Source organism: Natator depressus, chromosome 1 (genome assembly GCF_965152275.1).
Source record: "Natator depressus isolate rNatDep1 chromosome 1, rNatDep2.hap1, whole genome shotgun sequence".
Lineage (NCBI taxonomy): Eukaryota > Metazoa > Chordata > Testudines > Cheloniidae > Natator > Natator depressus.
This window is the reverse complement of record NC_134234.1, coordinates 341296470-341316904: the sequence shown is the minus strand read 5'-3', so window position 1 is coordinate 341316904 and position 20435 is coordinate 341296470. Positions and strand designations below refer to the sequence as shown.

General features: G+C 50.1%; 1 protein-coding gene across 1 annotated transcript in view; it reads right to left on the bottom strand.

The window, feature by feature from the left end:
• LOC141980933 (uncharacterized) overlaps positions 1-20435 on the bottom strand; it is a 232495-nt gene that overhangs the window by 53752 nt on the left and 158308 nt on the right. Inside the window, exons 80-88 of the mRNA XM_074942711.1 lie at positions 19012-19068; positions 17386-17457; positions 15974-16045; positions 14586-14621; positions 5161-5241; positions 3041-3094; positions 2698-2751; positions 2241-2303; positions 155-217 (exon numbers count right to left, since the gene is read on the bottom strand). Of these exons, the coding sequence (XP_074798812.1) occupies positions 155-217; positions 2241-2303; positions 2698-2751; positions 3041-3094; positions 5161-5241; positions 14586-14621; positions 15974-16045; positions 17386-17457; positions 19012-19068 (552 nt within the window). The remainder of the gene's footprint in view (positions 1-154; positions 218-2240; positions 2304-2697; positions 2752-3040; positions 3095-5160; positions 5242-14585; positions 14622-15973; positions 16046-17385; positions 17458-19011; positions 19069-20435) is intronic.

The following is a 20435-nucleotide window of genomic DNA, read 5'->3' as shown; positions in this document are numbered from 1 at the left end:
CATCTCCCCAAGTCCAAGCTTAATGCTTAAGACAGGTGACACTTGCCCTCTGAAAGGGGTACATGCGATCTAGCAGTGTATAATTTCGTTAACTCCACGTGATGGATGGTTCATTCAAAACATGGCCTCTCGGTGTTCTTTTGAGAGTACTAACCTTTTCTCCTTTCTCCCCAGAAACTCCCATGGGGCCATCTGCACCTGACATTCCTCGCTCACCCTGGAGGTAGACAAGAGAAAAATCAAAGCCAAGGCATGACCTGCCCCGTCTGTCATTTACCAAGCGAGCTGTAATTCAGTGACGAGTGCACCTGCTATTTGGAATGGGCCCTAGTATCGCTTAACGCAGGAAAGAACTCATTAGATGTCGCGGCTCACTAGGTTCCCCAAGATGGCAGATCTATTTTGGGAGAGTGAAAAATAAAGCATGGTGGGTTGTCAGCAACAAAACTCGAGGTTTCTGGTTTTCCTTATCAAACAAGCCAATTTCCCACACGTGCACGACATTCCACCCAGGTGCCAGGCTGTCACAGAGTCAGGTATGTTGTCATGGCCCCCTATTGAATCCGTCAGCTGAAGTTTGCGTTTAGTAGAATTTGGTTAGCCCAGCAGAAATCTTGATGAGTAAGATGCAGTGTCTGCCTGACTGTCTGTCTGACTCCCTCTGCGACCGCTCCAGCTGGGTGTGTCGCTGGCGGCAGACACGTTGGCAAGTTACCAGCTCTGGTTTGACACAATGAGGGTCCGGTTCGATGCCGTTCAAGTCAATGGAAAGAATCTCATTGACTTCAATGGGCTCCGGATCAGGCCCTGAGCGAGGGCTCAGAGCAAGCCAACTAATGCATTGGCTGGCAAAGATTGACACCTTCCCCACCCAGTGCTGGCTCTAGGATTTTTGCCGCCTCAAGCAAAAAAATTTTGGCCACCCCCACTTTTTTTTTCGTGCCCCCCCTGCCCCAACTCCACCCCTTCCCAATCCATTCCCCAAATCCCCGACCCTGCCTCCTCCCCCGGGCGTGCTGCATTCCCCCCCCATTGCGTCCTGCGGCTCCCCCCCCCCGGCAACTCCCCGCCCTAGCTCACCTCCGCTCCGCCTGCTCCCCTGAACATGCTGCTGCTCCACTTCTCCCCCCTCCCTCTCAGACGAGGGAGAGGCAGGGCGTTCAAGGGAGCGGGCGGAGCGGAGGGGAGCCAGGGTGGGGGGGAGCGCAGGAAGTAACGGGTGGGGGGGGGTAGAGGAACCGCTCCCCGCCCCAGCTCGCCTCCGCTCCACCACTGCTGCCTCCCCCGAGCGTGCCGCCGCTCGGCTTCTCCTTCCTCCCTCTCTCCCTCCCAGGCTTGCCGCGCCAAACAGCTGTTTCGCGTGAGGCAAGCCTGGGAGGGAGGGGGGAAAGCGGAGCGGTGGCAGCGGTGCGCTCAGGGGAGCAGGTGGAGGTGAGCTGGGGTGGCGGGGGCACATTTCTCAGGGCAGCATGGCCGGCGCCGGAATACCACCCCTAGAAATGTGCTGCCCCGAGCACCTGCTTGTTTTGCTGGTGCCTAGAGCCGGCCCTGTCCCCACTCTCCCTGACCAGCCATGGAGGTGAGAAAAGAAAACAAAAATCGAGAACCAAACCCAGAACTCGTTGACAGACATTTTTTCTGTTGCTGTTCAAAAAGACCCCCCCACACAGTGTTCATTAGGCAGGGGTGCTGGAACAATTTGTACAGTGGGGGTGCTAAGAGCCATTGAACCAAACTGGAAACTCTGTACATGACAGGTTTCAGAGTAGCAGCCGTGTTAGTCTGTATCTGCAAAAAGAAAAGGAGGACTTGTGGCACCTTAGAGACTAACCAATTTATTTGAGCATAAGCTTTCGTGAGCTACAGCTCACATCATCGGCTGCAACTGTATATGATGGAAACCATTTCAAGCCAGGGGTTGCTGCCGCACTCCCTAGTTCCAGCACCTATGTCACTAGGCCTGGTCAACTGACCGAAATTTGCAGCCATTTAACTATATTTGGTAACAAACTGAATTTAAGCTAAAACGAGCCAGTCTGAAACCGATTTAAGCACGTGCACACGAGCTTGCGCCGACTTAACTGCATCCATTTAGAAGCAGATTGTGTTAAATCAGTGTCATTTCTGTCCCTAGACAAGCCCATGGAGAAGGACATGGGCGCTGGGTAATTTAATTTCAAAGACCTGTAATGCCCGTACAAAGCTTCCATCTGAGAGAGAAGAGGGGCTTTCCCACTCACCTTTGGCCCAAGCAGTCCGTCTGACCCTGGTATCCCTGGTTTTCCAGGGCTGCCAGTCTCACCCTGCATGTGGAACAAGATACTGAAAATGTGAGCAGGTTGGGAACAGAAGGCACTGATTAGAAAGATGATGGGGCGGTTAATGCATGTGAAAACCTGATTATTGTGATAGGTGTGATTAAACCTCCTCAAAACTGGTGAGTGGATCCACTGCCAATAGAATGGATCATGGGATGTGTGACGTCTGCTCTCAGACCTACGGGTAGCTTCTCGGGTTGGGTCTGAGACAGGTTGGCAGGACACGATGACGGGCTCTGTCATGGCCCAGTGCTGTGCCTGACCTGCAGATAACTAGGAGGACCTCATTGCCCAGAGCTGTCATGGGCGCACACTTCACCTGCGCTAGATCCCCTTTAAACTAATGTTAAAAGGAGGAAGAACAATAAAAAGTCCTCACCTTTATTCCATCTGCACCAGGGCTACCCATCTGCCCAGGAAAACCAAGTAAGCCCTTGGAGAGAAATGACAGGTAGCTGGTAAAGATAAGTAGGACAAAACACAGTGATATCCACCCCTGTGCAAAGGGCCAGCATTAACTCATGCATGGCTTAACAAAGCCTTTCTACAGATTTGTGTAAACACTGCACTGCTCTCTTCTTCACCTGCCATCTACCTACCTAGTGGAGTGGTCCACTTGCCATTTTCTACAATCATTCAGGTCAACCAGTTTTCATATTTGCTGCACCCCCCGGAGAATAGCCAAAGCACTCATTATTTCTGTGATGATGCCCGTTTCTTACCTTAGATCCTTTCCGTCCAAGGTCTCCAGTTATACCAGGATCACCTTTCGCTCCCTGAATAAAAGACAAACAAATCAAGGTGTGGGTGTGTAGTGGGGCAGTTGTCCCACATAGGGAGGAAGGGTTGAAGCAGGCCAGACGGAGCCTGTGCAGAACCCTCCAATTAGAGGAGGGCTCACTAAGCGAGCCAATTGGGAGGTGGCTTGTTGCAGTGGCCAATCAGGGCCAGCAGGGGCCATATATAAAGGCTGCTCAACAGAGCAGAAGGAAGTCTCCCCTTGGCCTGCTAGGGAGAAGGACTGGCTGCCTAGGAGCACCATGGCTAGAGCAGTGCTAGGCAGGGTAGCAGAGAAGAAGGAGCTTCTGGCTGGCTGCTGCCAGACTGGAGCCCTGGAGGAAGGGCAGATAAAGTGTTAGGGCTGCCCCCACTTGCCCTGAGGGAAGCAGCCAAAACAGATTGCAGTTTGCCCCTGGAGCAAAGGACTAGACTGGTGACTGCAGCAGTCACCGAGGCGAGTGGCTGGACTATAGACTGCCGGTTCCCCCGAAAGGTCCAGAAGAGGATGCCGCGGTCCAGGGAGTGACTCAGGTCCCAGAGAGGTGGAGACAGCAAAGCGGGAGTAATGGTGAGTGAGACACCACCGGAGGAGGGCGCCCTGTGGAAGGACTTGAGCTAATTCCAGAATGGCCAGCAGGAGGCACCACGGTGGTGAGTCTTGCACTGCCACAGTGTGTGTGTGTGAGATACACACACATACACACAATGATACGCAACTAGAAAGTTAAAAATACAGCTCTCCTAACAGCATCATCTTCAATTTATATTGCCCCTTTCGCCCCAAAGGCTCCACTGCATTTTATAAGCTTGTATAAAGGAATCATTTCCCCCACGGAAATGCAGCCACCTCTGGGATGGAAAACACAACAACACACACGATAGCGGAGTACACTCGGACACAAAGTGACCCCAAAGTGACTCTCCCTCTTGGTAATTCTCTGTCGTCTTCGTGTCGTGAGCAATCTCCTGATTTCTACACAGCTGCCGGGAATATGGTTGGAGCGTGATGAGGCTGACAAAGTGCCATCACGCGTCACAGGGTGGCAGCTTGTTTTACGGGGACTCCCGATGCCGAGTGGATTGGAATAATGAACGGCCGTGAGTGTCTAGAGGTTTGGAAAGCTCATATCTGTGCTGCTACTGCGAACAGTTATTAGACAGGTTTCAGAGCAGCAGCCGTGTTAGTCTGTATCCACAAAAAGAACAGGAGGACTTGTGGCACCTTAGAGACTAACAAATTTATTTGAGCATAAGCTTTCGTGGACTACAACTCACTTCATCGGATGTTATCCTGTTTGTGGAACGGGCAACTGGCTGATTTTTTTTCCCTTCTCCCCACATCGGTTTTACCAGCGCTGTGGATATCGTGCTTGGAAGTAACATGCAGGTAAACGTCTAGAAAGCTGAACTTGCCATGGGAGAATTTAAAACTCTGTCACACCAGAGACTCAGGGCAGATTCTCAGTGGTGGTTAATCAATGTCCAAGGGAGCTACGCCAATTTATACCTGCTGAGAATCTGCCCACAGCATAGTTCAGAGTTGTCCAGGAGTGTCTTGCAGTAATTTTGCTTACAGCAAGTCTCACAAACAACAACAAAAGCACTTGAGGGCCTGTGCCTAAAGCCGAGGATTTGTTTTGCGGGAGGGGGTCGGAGGGGGATTCTGAATCTGGGTCAGAAAAGCTGTGTTGCCAACTCTCCTGATTTTGTCATGAGTCTCATGATAATTATTGTTTTCCTTAAAGCCCCTGCTCCTGGAGTCACGTGGAGCTGTGATGATTTCAGCCTTCAGTCTTAAAGAAAAAGTCAGTTTCTAGCCCTCGCAGCTGTGGAGGAAGCTTCCAAATGTGACCCCCGGTGCACCCTAATGGCTCAAAAAGCAGAAGGCAAATAAAAGAACCCCACATCTTTTATCAGTGCATGATTTTAAAGCCAATCGCGGGATTTTTGGTGAGCCTGACTCCTGATTTTTGAACACCTTGGGGCTGGCAACACTGGAAAAAGGACCAAGCCACTTTCTCAGCCTTCAAAATATCCCTTGGTCTTTCTTTGCGAGACTCACCGGTTTCCCCTTTTGACCCTGCAGACCTCGGTCACCTTTAGCTCCTTTGATTCCATTCTTCCCCTCGAGGCCAGCCATGCCCTGTTACAAGAGGAGTAATATTAATTTCTTCATGCTGCCTGCTGTGAGGCTTCTGGCTGCATTAACAAAAACGAAAACTAAATTGTAGGGCGAAGGCGGTGTGTCCTCCTAAGCACAGATCAGAAGCCGAAAAAAATGGACTAATATGAATGCTACCACTTTGTATTCATATCGCACTGTCCCCCGAGGGTCTCCAAGGCTTTTGCACAGGTCAAGCCTCGCACCTGTGAAATAAGTTTTATTATCCCTGTTTTATAGATGAGAAAACTGAGGCACACGGCAGTTGAATGCGTTGCTATGGGGCCGCAACAGAGTTCAGTGATAAATGTGCATTCAAGCCCTGAATACCAAATTCGGCGAAGTGATCCGTTTTTATTTTGGGAGCGAGGGGTGCACAAAGATGAATGGAGATTCGCACACACTTGTGAAGTTGGTCTGAAGCAAAATTTGGACCTATCCGCCAATGAAAGCAGGATATTACTATGAAAACAGGGAAAGTCAATCTCCCCCTGCCCCAGTCTCCCTATTGGGTACGATCTTGTCTGTGCATGAAATTTGCAAATAAAGAAAATAAACAAACAGCAGCAATTCTGAGAAGTGCATAAATTCATAGATTTGAAGGCCACAATGGACCATTATGTTCCTCTAATTTGACCAGGAGGCCAGAGAATTTCACCCCGTGATTCTTTTATCAGTTCCATGTTGTCACCACCTCCTGGTTTTACCTTGCGGCTGTTTGAGGCAGGGCTATTGAGTTTCATCCAGCTGTACTTTGCCATGCACCCTATGAGCTTATTCTCTTGAGCTTATTCTCCAAGTATCTCGGAAAAAAAGGTCAAACGTTTGCAGTGGAAAAATCTACGTGAAGTTGTGCAAAGTTTCACCTTTCACTGCAATTTCCTTCGGAACTGGACTGGGAGCAGGAGCTCTGGGTTTGCTTCCTGGCTCTGCCACTGGCCTGCTGTAAGACTTTGGGCAAGCCACTTACTCAATCCATGCCTCAGTTTCCCAAATCTGCAAAATGGGGATAGTGACACTTTGAGATCAACGATTACAATGACATTTTCGCAAAGCTTGAGCCCACAGTTTGACCCAGCAGCCAGGACTGGGTACTGAGTGAATAGAAATGTCCAATATTTCAAAGGCTGCTGGTTCAGCTGCCTTTTTATTTATCTAGTTTTGCCACCTTCAACTTCACAATTAAGAACTCCAACATTTCTGCTGAATGAGGTTGGACTCATTCCCACTTCGGCAATGATGACTGACCGCAGAGCACTCAATGCCCGGCGAACGAGCGCAAGCCGGCTGCTTAAACAGCTCATGAGATGAGTAAGTGGCACTCAGTGGTTTGAATCAATTTGCAGTCCTTTGTTGAAAAGAAAGATTCAGTTATTAAAAAGAAATCAGCCACCAGAGTCTTATTTAGAGAGAGTCTCTAAAAGGGCCATTTCCCTGCCTGAAGAATGAACAGCAGATCTAATCACAACAACAGGTGGGCAGGCTGCTGTTTCAGTCGTCGTCGTCCCCTTCCCCGCCGCCCCACTAAGTCTCTATCTGCCACTTCGGAAACCTTTACAGTGACCAAAGGAAAGTATCCAACACAATTACCATAAACGGGGCCTGATTTTCCTATGTGATGCCTACAGGTCGGGTCAGCAGAGCCAGTGGTTTCAGGAGCCACGTCTGCTCCGGCAATTAATTGCTAAAATTAATAAGAAGGCATGATACCCTGTACGTCCTTTATTTCCATGGAGACAGGTGATTGTTTAATGACATGGTCAATTCCGTGTTGTGGCAGGGTAAGTAAATATCATGTACAAACAAAGCAAATAACAGGGTTCCATTTGCTGTCTAAGCCGGATTGTTTGTTTACAGGGTAAAGGTCGCCGTGGGAAGGGAATGAGAAATAAACCTCTTTGGTGGGCGATTAAACCTTGCGGGAAACTGAGATGTTGGAGTCTTCCAATATTTGATGTTTTGACTTCAAGTCCCAGCTCTTGGAGTCATGTGATTATATGACAATCTACCGACTCCAACTGAGATCAGAGCCCCATTGTGCTGGCTGCTATACACACGCGTATTGTGAGACAGTCCCTGCCCCAAATCATTTACAGTCTAAACAGACCAAAGGTGTGAGGGAACAAGATGACTTGCCCAGAGTCACACAGCAGGGCCATGGGAGCAGCAGGATTAGAATTCAGCCTCCTGATGCCCAGCCCTGTGATCTATCCACTAGACCACACTGCCTTCCCTAAAATCAAATCCAGCCTTGGGTGGGAGAGGGGCATCTTTTACATTCATTGTAACTGTAACTGACTAAAATCTGTTTCTCACCATATAATATTTGAGAACTGACAGGCTAGGAGCAGTTTGCAGCTACAGGCCGTTACACAGAGTGGGCCAGATTCTGCCGTCTGTTACACCAGTGAAAACCCAGAGTAGTTCACGTTTGTTGGCATTTGAAAACTGACCATGCAAAGTGCAGTCCTATCACTCCGTTTGGACCACGCTCCCTGGGCGCAACACTTCTGGGCTCGGGGGATGTTACTCAGTGGAGTTTCTCTGGACTTACAGTGCGACTAAAAGCAGAGAGTCTGACCCCTAGTCACTGTCTGTGCGTGGAATTTGCCAAGCTAGCTCCACGGCATTTCCACTGATTCTGCGCTGTATTTGTGTCCTGAAACCATGAGCACCCATGTCATGTGGGGGTGACACTAAGCTTTTAGACTGCGCATGTGTAACCACCCTGTGCACAGATATCTCCGGTAAGAGAACCATCCAGCCCCTGGATAAATACGTGGTTATTTCCATCCCAACTAGAGCCTCCTCACAGGAGCGGAAGAGGTCCACACTGGAGCTGTAACTTCCAGCATGGGCAGACATGTCTCCACTCGCTCTTGTCGCGCTAGCATATTAAAAACAGCCACGTAGCCGCTGCAGCCTGGGTGGGGTGAGCTGGGCACACCAAATACGTACCTAGCGACCCGGACAGGATCGTCCTCGGGGCAGCTACTCAGTTGCCAGGAGCCCAACTTTTCGTCCAGTTGGTGACTTTGGCCTATAGTTTACGAGCAATAGGAAAAGTGGGCTCCTGCATGCATAGAAGACACATTGCCTGCTTCTGAAATTCCCAAACAAGCCCCTTCAGGCTTTCTCCCAGGCTGCCCCTCGGACTGGGGAGGTATTCCCCGTCCACATCCTCAGAGCCACTTCAGTGTCCTCCTTCAGGTCCCCGGGGAAAGCCTTCCTTTGCTGGGATGTCTACAAACCCCTTAACCACGGGTGGTTGGCTGAGACTGCTGCCTATCATGCTCACCAGTGCTGACTGTCTCATTGCTTCCCCGCATCAACCAGTCTGTATCCATGTGTCGTCTCTTGGCTTATACTTAGATGGCAAGGTTTTTGGGACAGGGACTGTTTTTTTGTTCTATCTGTGTACAGCACCTAGCACCCTGGGGTCTTGGTCCATGACCGGGGCTCCTAGGTGCTACACAAATACAACAATAATAATAATAAAAAGAGGGGAGAACAGCATTCCCCGAAGGAAGGCGTGCAGAACAGTCACTAGGAGCGGGGTCCTGAAAGTGATATTTTTCCAAGGCTGTTTGTATGCAGGGCATGAAAAGAAGCTTTGAGAGCTCAGAAGGGTTGGGAGAAAGGGAGATGACAAAAAATAAGGAGATGACTGGGGAAGAGGGAAGCATTTGGGGCAGGGCTGGGGAATAGTTTGATGGTGTTTAAATTTATTCCCGGAGATTTAAAATAATAGAATCATAGAATATCAGGGTTGGAAGGGACCTCAGGAGGTCATCTAGTCCAACCCCCTGCTCAAAGCAGGGCCCATCCCCAACTTTACCTTTCAAGCTTCTCCAGGCAAATAAAGGCAGGGCGATCGGAGCTCCGAAAAGGGCCATTTAAAGGCAATTACTGTTGGAGTGCTGAAAATAACTACCAATAAGTCTAATGCTCACTGGGCACAGTGATTAAAGCACTGCCTCAAACAGGTTTCAGCTCTCTGTGCAGATATTAGGTAGCACAATAGCGAAGTGATGTAGATTAGTCATGAATGCTGAGCGCTGGTCTGACGCAAAGAGATGGTTGAACCACCCCGGAGCACTGCCTTCAGCTACAGCACTGGCCAAGCTTCGGGTGCAAGCCTGAGACGAAGCCCCTTTGGTTACTGACCTGCTGTGGCTGCTGAAGTGAGCAAGTTGGGCATCACTTCACCCGCATCGGGGAAAGGTGCAAGGGAGGGAACGGGACTTCCTAAAGACAAGCACAGGCAGGACACATCTGCTCGGAACAGCAGTGAAAACCCAAATAAAAGAGTGGATATGTTCCCGAGCCACAGGGTGGTTTGTAACCACCGCTCACAGGCTCACTGCCTACCGGGTTTAGAGGTATATATTTGACGGGAGGTGTCTGAAGTCAGCATTAGCACAGAGGCCTTGGTGTTGCCGACTCTCATGATTTTGTCACGAGGCTCACGATAATCACTGTTTGCCTTAAAGCCCCAGCTCCTGGAGTCATGTGGATCCGTGATGATTTCAGCCTTCAGTCTTAAAGAAAAGGTCAGCCCTCACGGCTGTGGGGGAAGCTTCAAAATGTGACCCCAGTGCACCCTAAAGGTCCAAAAAGCAGAAGGCAAATGAAAAGAACCCCACATCTATTATTGGTACATAATCTCATGATTTTATAACCAATCTCAGGATTTTTGATGACTGTCATGATTTGTGACCATTTGGGGTTGGCGATCCTGGAGGCCTCGATCTGCCAATGACAACCGCAAGCCTCCTTTCTTCCCCCCACATGCCTCTGGACCTTCTTCCACTCCATCCCCGTGCTTGCAACATCCTTGCCCACATCCCTCTCCCATGAGCTCAGCCGCTCCTCAGTCAAATCACTCCCCAGAAGACCCATTTACAGCAGCGGCATCAGAATAGCCTTGTAATCACATAGTCATCATATGTGTCCTTCCTTATTCTCCCCCTGCTCCTGGAGTATATATCTTCACTTGTCACTCACGTTCACCAGTGCTCAAGTCCACCAGGACCTTAACCCAGGCTCATTCAGAGGAAGGTGCTACGCTGCATCAGGTTGGCAGAACATTTTGTAAGTCCGCTTTGGCAGCAAACCTGATGTTCTTTGTTCTGCAAAGTGCCATGCACACTGATGGAGCTATGTTAATGACTGACGGTAATGTGCACCTGCTCCCTTCTCCACGAGTGCTCGGGGTAATAAAAATTGGTGCATCTGAGGAGATGCACGTCCAAGCATGACCCTCCTGGTACTAATAAGGCACTTGGCTGTATGCTCCCCTTTGGTCTTACTCTTGCTACTAAAGAGGGGTAACCTAGCATCTGCTTGGCAATGGCTCATGAGTGCAGACTGGAATCACTTGTCCGGCTCATCCCTTTTTTGCCTAGCACGTACACAAATCACGCTTGGCACTATTGCCCTCCAAGATCCATCTCTCAGTACCCATCTGCAACGGGCCAAAAGGCCCAGGAGTTCTCTCTCCCGCATCTGTCATAACCATACAGCTAAGGGTAGCCTAGAATTCCTCCTTACCTGTAAGGGGTTAAGAAGCTCAAATAACCTGGTTGGTACCTGACCAAAAGGACCAATGGGGAAAGAAGATACTTTCAAATCTTGCGGGGTGCGGGGCGAAGGCTTTGTTTGGAGTGTTCTCTTGCAAAGCAGAGAAGCATCAGGTCAGAAAACTCCTTCTCCTATAAACCATCCTAAAAGTCTCTCATTTTACAAAAATTGTAAGTAAAAGCCAGGCAAGGCGTGTCAGATTATCTTTTGTTTTGCTTGTGAATTTTTCCTTTGCTGGAAGCAGGTTTATTCCTGTTTTCTGTAACTTTGAAACTAAGCCTAGAGGAAGTTCTGCTGTGGTTTTGAAACTTTTGTTACCCTGTAAAATTATTTTCCATCCTGATTTTACAGAGATGATTTTTACCTTTTTTTAAAATAAAATCCTTCTTTTAAGAACCTGCCTGATTTCTCTATTGTCCTAAGACCCAAGGGTTTGGATCTGTGATCACTTTGTAACCAATTGGTTAGGATATTATTCTCAAGCCTCCCCGGGAAAGGGGGTGTAAGGGCTTGGGGGGATATTTTGGGGGAATAGGAACTCCAAGTGGTCCTTTCCCTGATTCTTTGTTAAATCACTTGGTGGTGGCAGCGTACCGTCCAAGGGCAAAGAATTTGTGCCTTGGGGAAGTTTCAACCTAAGCTGGTAGAAATAAGTTTAGGGGGTCTTTCATGTGGGTCCCCACAACTGTACCCTAGAGTTCAGAGTGGGGAGGGAACCCTGACAGCATCCGTCCTGAATTTTGGGGCTTCTGATAAAGTGGAGCCTGGCTGCAGTGCTTACACAGGTTACGCAAAACTAAAATGAAATCTTGCCGTCCCAGCCCAGCTCCAGGGCCAATACAGGTGCTCTTCCTAATGCAGGAAATATCCCTCATTAACTGCATCCTAATAAGGATTATTAGCCGGCGTTCCTGAACCATGCATGTTTACAAGAAACCGATGTCCAGTGGTTATTTGTCTGGTACAGTGAAATTTGTAGATGTCAGGAAATCAGCACGATACAAAACCACACTGATGTCCAAATTGTAGAGCAGAATGAAGAGAGCGTTGGTCTGGATGCAATTTGCGAGACAAAACGACTCGGAGTTCTCAGTTGTTCCCAGTATCACCCCCACAGCCATTCAAGAGGGTCAAGCAGCTGGTGAGCTAACTAATGACTTTAGTATGGCTAGTCATTTTCTGTGTATAGAATCTGAAGGGACTCCCAACAATGTATCTAAACAGAGGTCTGCAATTTCATGCTGGAGTCCTGCTGCGATTGACCAGATGGGATCACTGCTTTCTTGTGTACTGCTCAGGGCACATTACTTCTTTTAGCCCCAAGTCAGGAAAGCACTTAAGCACATGCTTAAACTGACCTCAGTGGCACTCTGCATAGGCTTTAAGCTAAGCACACGCTGAAGTGCTTTCCTGAATCAGGGTCTTTGTCATGGGAGGCGAGTGTCAAAGGCCAGGGGAGATTAAGCCTCCCCTAACCCAGGCCGTGGCCCCACCCACGCGCTGCCCCAAGGCCCCTTTCTCTCCCGCAAAGCCAGCAGTGGCTCAGCTCTGGCTGGCGGCCTGGAGCTGGGGCTTGGCTGGAGGCCTGAGGGCAACTTGAGCCAGCAGGCAGCTCGGGGCTGTCCGGTGACCTGGGGCTGCTCAGGGCCAGCTGGCACAGCTGAGGCAGATCGGCTGGAGAGGGCTAGCTGGCAGCTCAGGGAGCAGGCCAGCTGGCACATCTGGGGGTCGGTCTGGCAGTCTGGGCCAGCTGCTTTGGCTGGGACTCCTCCAACCGCGGGGGTGGGTGGGGACATTCGTGGTTCTGGCGAGCGAGGGGTGGAAGGGGCAGGGCCTCAGGCGGAAGGGGTGGGGCCAGGGGTTAGCCTCCCCGAAGGGGCAGCTGATGTGCCACCCATGGTCTTTGTTACACTTTGAAGAGGAATTAAAGCTTTGGATCATACACATGTAAACAGTATGAAATCCATGGCTTCCGAGAAGCTCCACGATAGTCGCAATGCAGCATAGAACCGACATGAGGAATTTCACACCAACAGGTGTGATAGAATCTGTATCTTTTTCGGTCCCAAGCCCCAGGCCCTATCACTTGAGCCAAAGGAAAACACTTTCGCACAGTAGAACTATTTGAAAAAAAGGTAAAGCATCTTTCTTGAACATTTCTAAAAGACTCTCAAGTGTCTTGCTTTGCTCAGTGTTTTTCATTGCATTTTTAGTATTTCATAAAAAAAACTGAAATAAAAATGTCTTTTCACTTGCTGGGGAAATGCCTACTTTCGGTCACCTTTTACATTTTTTTCCCCACTGGAAACCGCTGGGGAAAAAAGTAAAGAATGGCAAACAGACGTGGGATTTTCCCACCAAAACAAAATGGGGAAAAAACTGAAGCCTTTTGAAAATTTTGAACAGAAATTTCAAAGAATGTGAAATGCTTTCCTGAAACATTTCAGTTTAGTCAAGTGCTTAGACCTGCTGTGGGACAGTGTTTCTGTGGAAGAGACAGCCCAGCCTGCACTAGCAGTGAGGTTCCCCCATTGAGAGCTCAGCTGAAATCACTGAGAGCTGGGTGGAACTTCAAGAGACCAACGCGCAGAGGTCACAGTGGCAGGTGGCAGCAGAAGTGATGGCACAGGGCTACTGGCAACAGAGTGATGGAGTGAACGGTGGCACAACGAACAACAGTGGCCAGAGCGAACAGTGAGCAGCTGGAGGAATGAGCAAGGCACCTTCTTGCCCCCCACCTGGGAGGTGAACTCATGTGAAAGCACCTCTGAACTCTGAGTCTCCACTGACCAAGGACAACACCGGTGAGTGTTAATGAGGCTGTTAAGAATGCTGGAGACACAACACAGTTCATGCAAACAAACATGGCTGTGGCATCACACTTTTATGACGTCATTTTATGACGAATTGTTTTGTTTCGCTGAAATGGTTCAACCAGCTTCTAGTTTGCAGTATGTGGTCTATGAACAGAATTGAGTAGTTCTCATTCCATCCAGCAGAGGGCACTGGTGCACATGTCCAGTAGCCAGTTCACTACAGTATATCCTTCTCAGAATTCATGTGGATGGCAGTATTCTAAGGTTTAACTACTACCATGACATATATAAGCCTGTATATATGTGACATTTTGAACACGTATTGGCTTCACTTCTGTCCAGACAGTACACCCTGAAATGCTAGTACAGTAAAATGGGGAAATGCATATTTTAGGTGTTCTTTGATGCAAAATGCAAAGCCCTCATTAAATTGCACCTCTGATCTCACTGATCCATACAGCCACCCTCATGCTGTTCAGATCTCCCTTTTCATGCAAGTGTTCAAGAAAGTTTCACCCAAATTATTTCCTTCCTGGAGGCATCTTCTGCCTTTGAAACACGCAGCGTTAGCTGTCAGTGAGTCAGAGAGGAGCACAGTGCACATCAAAGCCACCCTTGCACTTCCACCGCAGGAGTGCACCTGAAAAAGAACACGAGGTGCCACAAGGAGGCTATTCATGGATCCCCACAGAAGGAAGGGACGTACCAAGAGCCCTCCATGTACTGTGCTCCCAGCTATCAAAGTGCTGAACACCAGCCAACGTCAGGACATCTCCCTCATTCTTAATAACCTTTCAAGAGCCTGGTGACTGCCTGCTGAGAAAGTTAGCACTCGGGGTGCTCTCCTCAGCAGTGCACAGCATGACGCCATTAGAGCGAATGGACATTATCCCAACGCTACTAACATGAAACACTCTCACAACTCACAGCAAATCCAGGCAGGCCAGGTTCTCCGGGTTCTCCCTGGGAGAGAAGGAGCAATGAGTTAAACACACAGGAAAGTCACATGTGTCTCCTACACACCGTGCAAACAATTACCATTCAGTCACTTGATCCCTAGTAAGGATTCCCCTCCAAAACTCATATCATCATCATTTTAGCTCCTGGAGGATCCCAAAGCACTTTGCTTGCTGTACGAATACAGGGATCGCTTATGATACTGCCAAGCTAGCGCAGCCACCTCTGGGGTGGGATGCGGCAGCTGTCTAACCGCCGCACAGCAACACGGCACACAATTTAGGATGGGAAGTGAAAAATAAAACATCTGATGGAAGAAACTGCAGGGGGAATCGAAAGTAGTTATTCAGTTCGGAGATGGAAGTAACACCGTGAACTCTTGCAAAATGTGCCCTGGGATGACAAATAGTCTGATGCCAGACGGATTTCATTTATCGTCTGAAACACAGCGGGTCTGGCTGACCTCATTCCATTTGCAATTTGATGTTCTGTGGACTTTGCCCCAACCCCTCTTATGAGAACGTGCATCCTCAGAGCGCTTTAGGAACCTCAGTGAGGGCATCCAGCACCCCAGCGAGGTAGCGTTATCCCCAGTTGATAAATGGGGTAAGGGAAACACAGGGGCCTGATTCACCCTTCCAGCTGAGATGCATTCAGTGCAGGAACCTCTGCACCTGCTGGTATTCTGGGCCTGGCTGGGGGACCTGGCCAGACTTGGTGTAAATTAGAGCAGCCCTCAAGACTGCTTCAACGTACACCCGAGCTGCCCATGTGCCTCCCTAGGAGGAGGAGTGGGGGGCTGGCACAGCCTTTCCACCGGGTCTATGATGACAAGGGAACTCACTTACACAGAGGCATTTCACAGGAAGTTGTGGAAGAGGGGGAGAAATCTGCAGACTTTAAGGCCTCTTTACACCACTAGGGACCTTAGAGCAAGGGGCCCCAGAGAGCTTGAGTGACTCCCAAGGCCACAAAAGGAGTCAGCACAATCCCCAGGCTCAGGACTTCCTGCTTCCAGTCCCGCGCCGTGACCACTTGGAGAACACTACGGCACATGGTTCCTCCAGGAACTGACCTCGAACAAAAGTACCGGCGTGCTCTAAATGGAGTGCGCATTGGGGCAGAAAAACCTGGTGACAAGGTGACCCAAGTGGAAGCTGGGGAATGTCTAGCCTGGACCAGCACTTGAACACGGCCTGGTGCAGTGCCCCACTGTGAAGATCCTGTCTCCCCACCCCCAGCCCCCCAAACTAGTCAAGATAAGTGACAAAGCCAGGGCTCAGTTGCAGTGGTAGAGCGACAAGCTATGATGGTAACCATGTAGGTTTCTCAGCGTTCATTTGGGCCATTGTACTAACCTTCTGTCCCACTGGTCCTCTGGCACCGAACAGGCCCATGGCCCCTTTCACACCTGCCTCACCTTTGACCCCCTAAAATCGAACACACAAACCAAGAAACTTGTTTATTCAGAAATTGCCATTTCCACTTAAAAACATACCTCGCCTCCTGCCCCCCTACACCTTTATTTGGGATTACAGATTGGGGCCTCCTCACCACGCAGTTGACACCCATGATTTCCCCAAGGGGCGAGGTTTTCCAATGTTTTCACCTTGTGGATCACCTCATGAGAAAGAAGATCCCCACACCACCACCCCATTTCCACCCTCCCAATCCCCCCCGGCTGGGTTCTCAACGGCTCATTCTGCGCCATCGTTTAGAAGCGCTGATCTAGATGTTTAACAGGGGTCACTTGGTGTAGCTCTCAGAGCCCTGCAGAATCCTGATTGGTGAGGCAGGGAATTTACTTCTTACACAGCATACGCCACGGGATCAGGGGCTGCCTCCTTTTGAGAAGCTGCAACGAATACAATGCTGGCAGCTATTGCTCCTGAACGGGCAGACAGCGGAGGAACAGGTGGAAATGGAGGAGAATTATAATAGCATCCTGCATTTACATAGCACCTTCAAGGATCCCAAAGCACCATACAACTACACATGTGCGTAGGTGAGGGAACCAAGGCACAGGGCGCTGCATAATAGCTGGGTGGGGGGAAGAACAGAAAAGCCAACCAGCCCGTACAGACAGCGCCATGGGATCTGCAGCAGCCACCCAAAGAAAAAACCGATCTCTGTTTTTAAGGAATCATAACACCAGTTCTCCGATGACGGGGACGTTACACCATTTCCCGTGATGATACCACAGTCAACTGGCTAGCGTGTATGTGCACTGCTGCCTTCTAGTGGAGAGAATAAGAACTGCCCGACTGTTTATATAGCCACCACAGTAACTGCATCACTTGTGCATGTCTACACTTTGCTCCTTGTGTCAGAGACGTGCATACTCACCAGAAGAGCTTGCACCGATTGAACTGTCAGTGTGGGGCATTGTGGGACAGCTTCTGAAAGCCAGCAACAGTCGATGTAAGCAATGCAGTGTCTACACTGTCACTGCGGTACCCTAACTACATCAACCCTGACTTTATGCTTCCTGTGGAGGTGGTGTTATTAAGACGGTGTAGTGGGCCAGTTACGTCAGTGGGAGCAAAATTTTAGTGTAGACGCTTAGAGAGTTAAGTCAAAGTAAGTTGCCTTGTGTCGAGCTAACTCTGTCGTGTAGACCAGGGCTAAATGAGCCCCCGTACACCAGGCAGCAGAGTGCGTTGAGTGGATACTATGCAAGATATCCTATAGAGGGCAGCAGTGCATACGTAAGCTCTGTATATCACAAATGAAGCCGCCTAAGACCCCCAATGAATACGGCGGTTCCTACCTTGTCTCCTACAGGCCCATCCTCCCCTTTCTCGCCTTTGTCTCCATCGAAGCCTGGCGGGCCCCGCTCACCCTACGGGATCAGACAGAAGCTCTATGAACTACACTCGCACCCCAAGCCAGCATCTTCCAAACCTAGACATGCCTCTTTGCTATGCTTATGCCAGGCGTGCATCTAAGGACCTTGCAGCACTCAGTGACCGCAACTCGCAGAGGTGTATTTCTAGGTCAAGCTTCCCCACCTTGCTGCCTGCCAGTGCTGCTCAGGGGTCAGAAGGTAGCTCAGTTCCATGCCCTCTAGGAGCTGGATTGATGCCGCCCACTTTGTTTCGCACAGGCAACCAAACAGCAAAAATTATTCAGCAGCAGCTTGTACAGACACAGATAGGTATTATTAACAGCACTTGGCCCTGTGCAGCCGCAATCATCTGCAGATCTCAAAGCATTTTGCAAAGGCTAATAGGTATCATTAACCCCATTTTCCAGAAGGCCGAACCTAGGGAAGCGAGAGGTTAAGTGACTGCCTAAGATTGCATAGTGAACCAAAAATGGGAACATACCCCAGATCTGCTGGACCCCCAGTCCCATGCTCTAGCCACTGTCCCACACTGCTTCTCTGTAGACAATCAGCCCAGGGTTGAAACCAGCCACCTAACGGTGAGAGGCCCTTTATGCCATACCCAATCCCTGGAGCTATCCATCTCCCCTGGCTGGGCCCTTCCTGAGCTAGCCAGCCCTCTGAGATAGTCACCAGGCTTGTTCAGTTCATCTGTGCATCAACTCAGCCAGGGCTCCCATCTCAAAAGCCACTGAACGCACAGAAACCAGAACCAGGACATGGAATACACAGGAGAGCACAAACACCAATCAGGTAGGTTAAGACTGAGGGCTGTACTACTTGGGTCCAATTCTGGCAGTTGGCTTGGTGTGGGGGGTGGCTAGAGGGTGCTTGGTGGCCTGTGATATACAGGAGGCCAAATTAGATGATCTGGTGGCCTCTGCTAGCCTTAAACACTGTGACTCTTGGGGTCCGTCTACACTGCTATGTAAACCCAGGGTTAGTAGAACTCGAGTTATCAGACCCTGGGTTTGCTAACCTAGGGCTTGAGTGCTTACACTCATTTGTAACCCCAGGTGAGAAATTGTTGAACGCTGGGTCCCAACCTGGGGCTCCAGCATCTGCATTACGTATTATGCAGGCCCGAGTGCAACCACCCATATCCCAAACTTCCTAACAACCTTCCAAAATGTGGCTGCTCTAGCCATTTGTTCGTGGTGCAGTGTGGGAAAACGTGACTGTCCACCAGCCAAAGGGAGTCAGCCTGTGGGATACTGTTGGCAGACTCCCAGAGCATGAGTCTACACTACAAAGAAATAGGGCTTGAACCCTGGGTCCCAGCTTGACTCAGGCTCGGACCCTCCATGCCCGTGGAATCCTGGGTCTGAGCCCTGGGTTAGCATGATGTGTGAGCAGATGTAAGGGGGGTTAGGCTGCTGCCTGGGTTTGAACTCTGGGCTTCTATTGCAGTATAGATATATACCCAATGACCACTACTGCAGATGAGAGAATGAATTGCTCCCAGTTACTGAAGGTAACATGCTTTCAAAGAGAACTGTCACAACCTACCGGATCTCCTTTGTTGCCTTTATAGCCTTGAGGTCCAAAAATAATAATGGGTTCACCCTAGGAAACAAACAGGCAAGAACGATGGACACACAAGCCATGATGCAGAATTGCAGTTACCATATGCCCCACTGGACAGACCGACCTTTGCTGCGAATGGCTCAGCAGACAACATGCTGGGTGATTCACACAGCAAGAATAAAGGTGTCAAAATATCCACCCTGTCCCTGAGCCACAATACAGATTTCAGCTGCACGAGGCAAAGCAGGAGACCTAGGTTCATTCCTGATCTTGGGTGCGGCGCAGATGGGAGACTTCCATCCTAGTGTGGCGAGCTGGCTCCTCACCCTAGCGTGAAGCTCACCTGAAAGACGGAACAGAACGATAGTTCACGTTGATCTCCCCAGCGCTGCACTAGGACAAACCATAACAGTGACGTCTCACTCTCCATACGTGGTATCCCATTATATAGATGGAGACGTGGAGGGCGTGATGGGATGTTCCCTCTACAGGAGCCCCGAGCAGGTTAATGTGGGCCAGAAGGGGCAAAATAACCCTATTTGCTGCACCTGGAGGGGAGCCTGGGCTTGATAAGGCCTTACTGCAGATGGAGCCCTGCTAGGGAGGAGCTGGGACAGGATTATACAGCCAGCAAGTGAGAGCAGGAGGGGGCTACACAGCAGGGGCCTGCAGCCACTTTCTAGAGGGAAAGGGAGTTGGTCAGGGACAAGGAGGAAATCCAGGGGGAGAGCACACCTTGGAATCCGGCCCTGGACTAGGGAGTCTGGCAAAGGACAAGAGGGGTGAAGCAGCCACGGGGAGCAGAGGAAATTCCAGTGGAAATCCAGAGATAGAGGGGTGGGGTAGGAAGGAGTTCAGGGAAACAGCAACAGGGACGAGACTGAGCAGATCTGGATTGCTAGTCACAGGGTCCCTGGGCTGGAACCCGGAGCTGCCTCCAAGCCTGGCAACTAGGAAGTGGTACAAGGCCCAGAGGTGGAACGGAAAACCGACTGAGGTGGCATCCAGATGGCTTATCCGGTGGGAGTTTGATACCCCGGAAAGGGGACTGTACAGTAGCCTGGCCTGGAGGGCCGAGTCATGAAGAGCGAGCACTTTGAATTGCAAAGAGAGGGACTGACAACAGGGGGGGGCCACAATGGGCAAAAGCTAATTCCTGGCCCAAGCCACAGGAGGGCTCCCCTGCGGTGAGCGAAGCCCTTTCCGCCAAGTGACTCGGCGGCAGAGCTGGGTTGGAACGCAGGAGTTCCTGGAGCAGCAGTCCCCAGCTCAGAGCACAAGACTGTCGTTCTTTCTTTGAGAGAGGCGGGCCAGGGAAAGGATGGCAGCCGAAGGGGCCGAGGGATGGAGAGGTATCAATGGATGATGGCGAACTGCAGAGTGTGGTTCGGGCATGTGCTAAAACG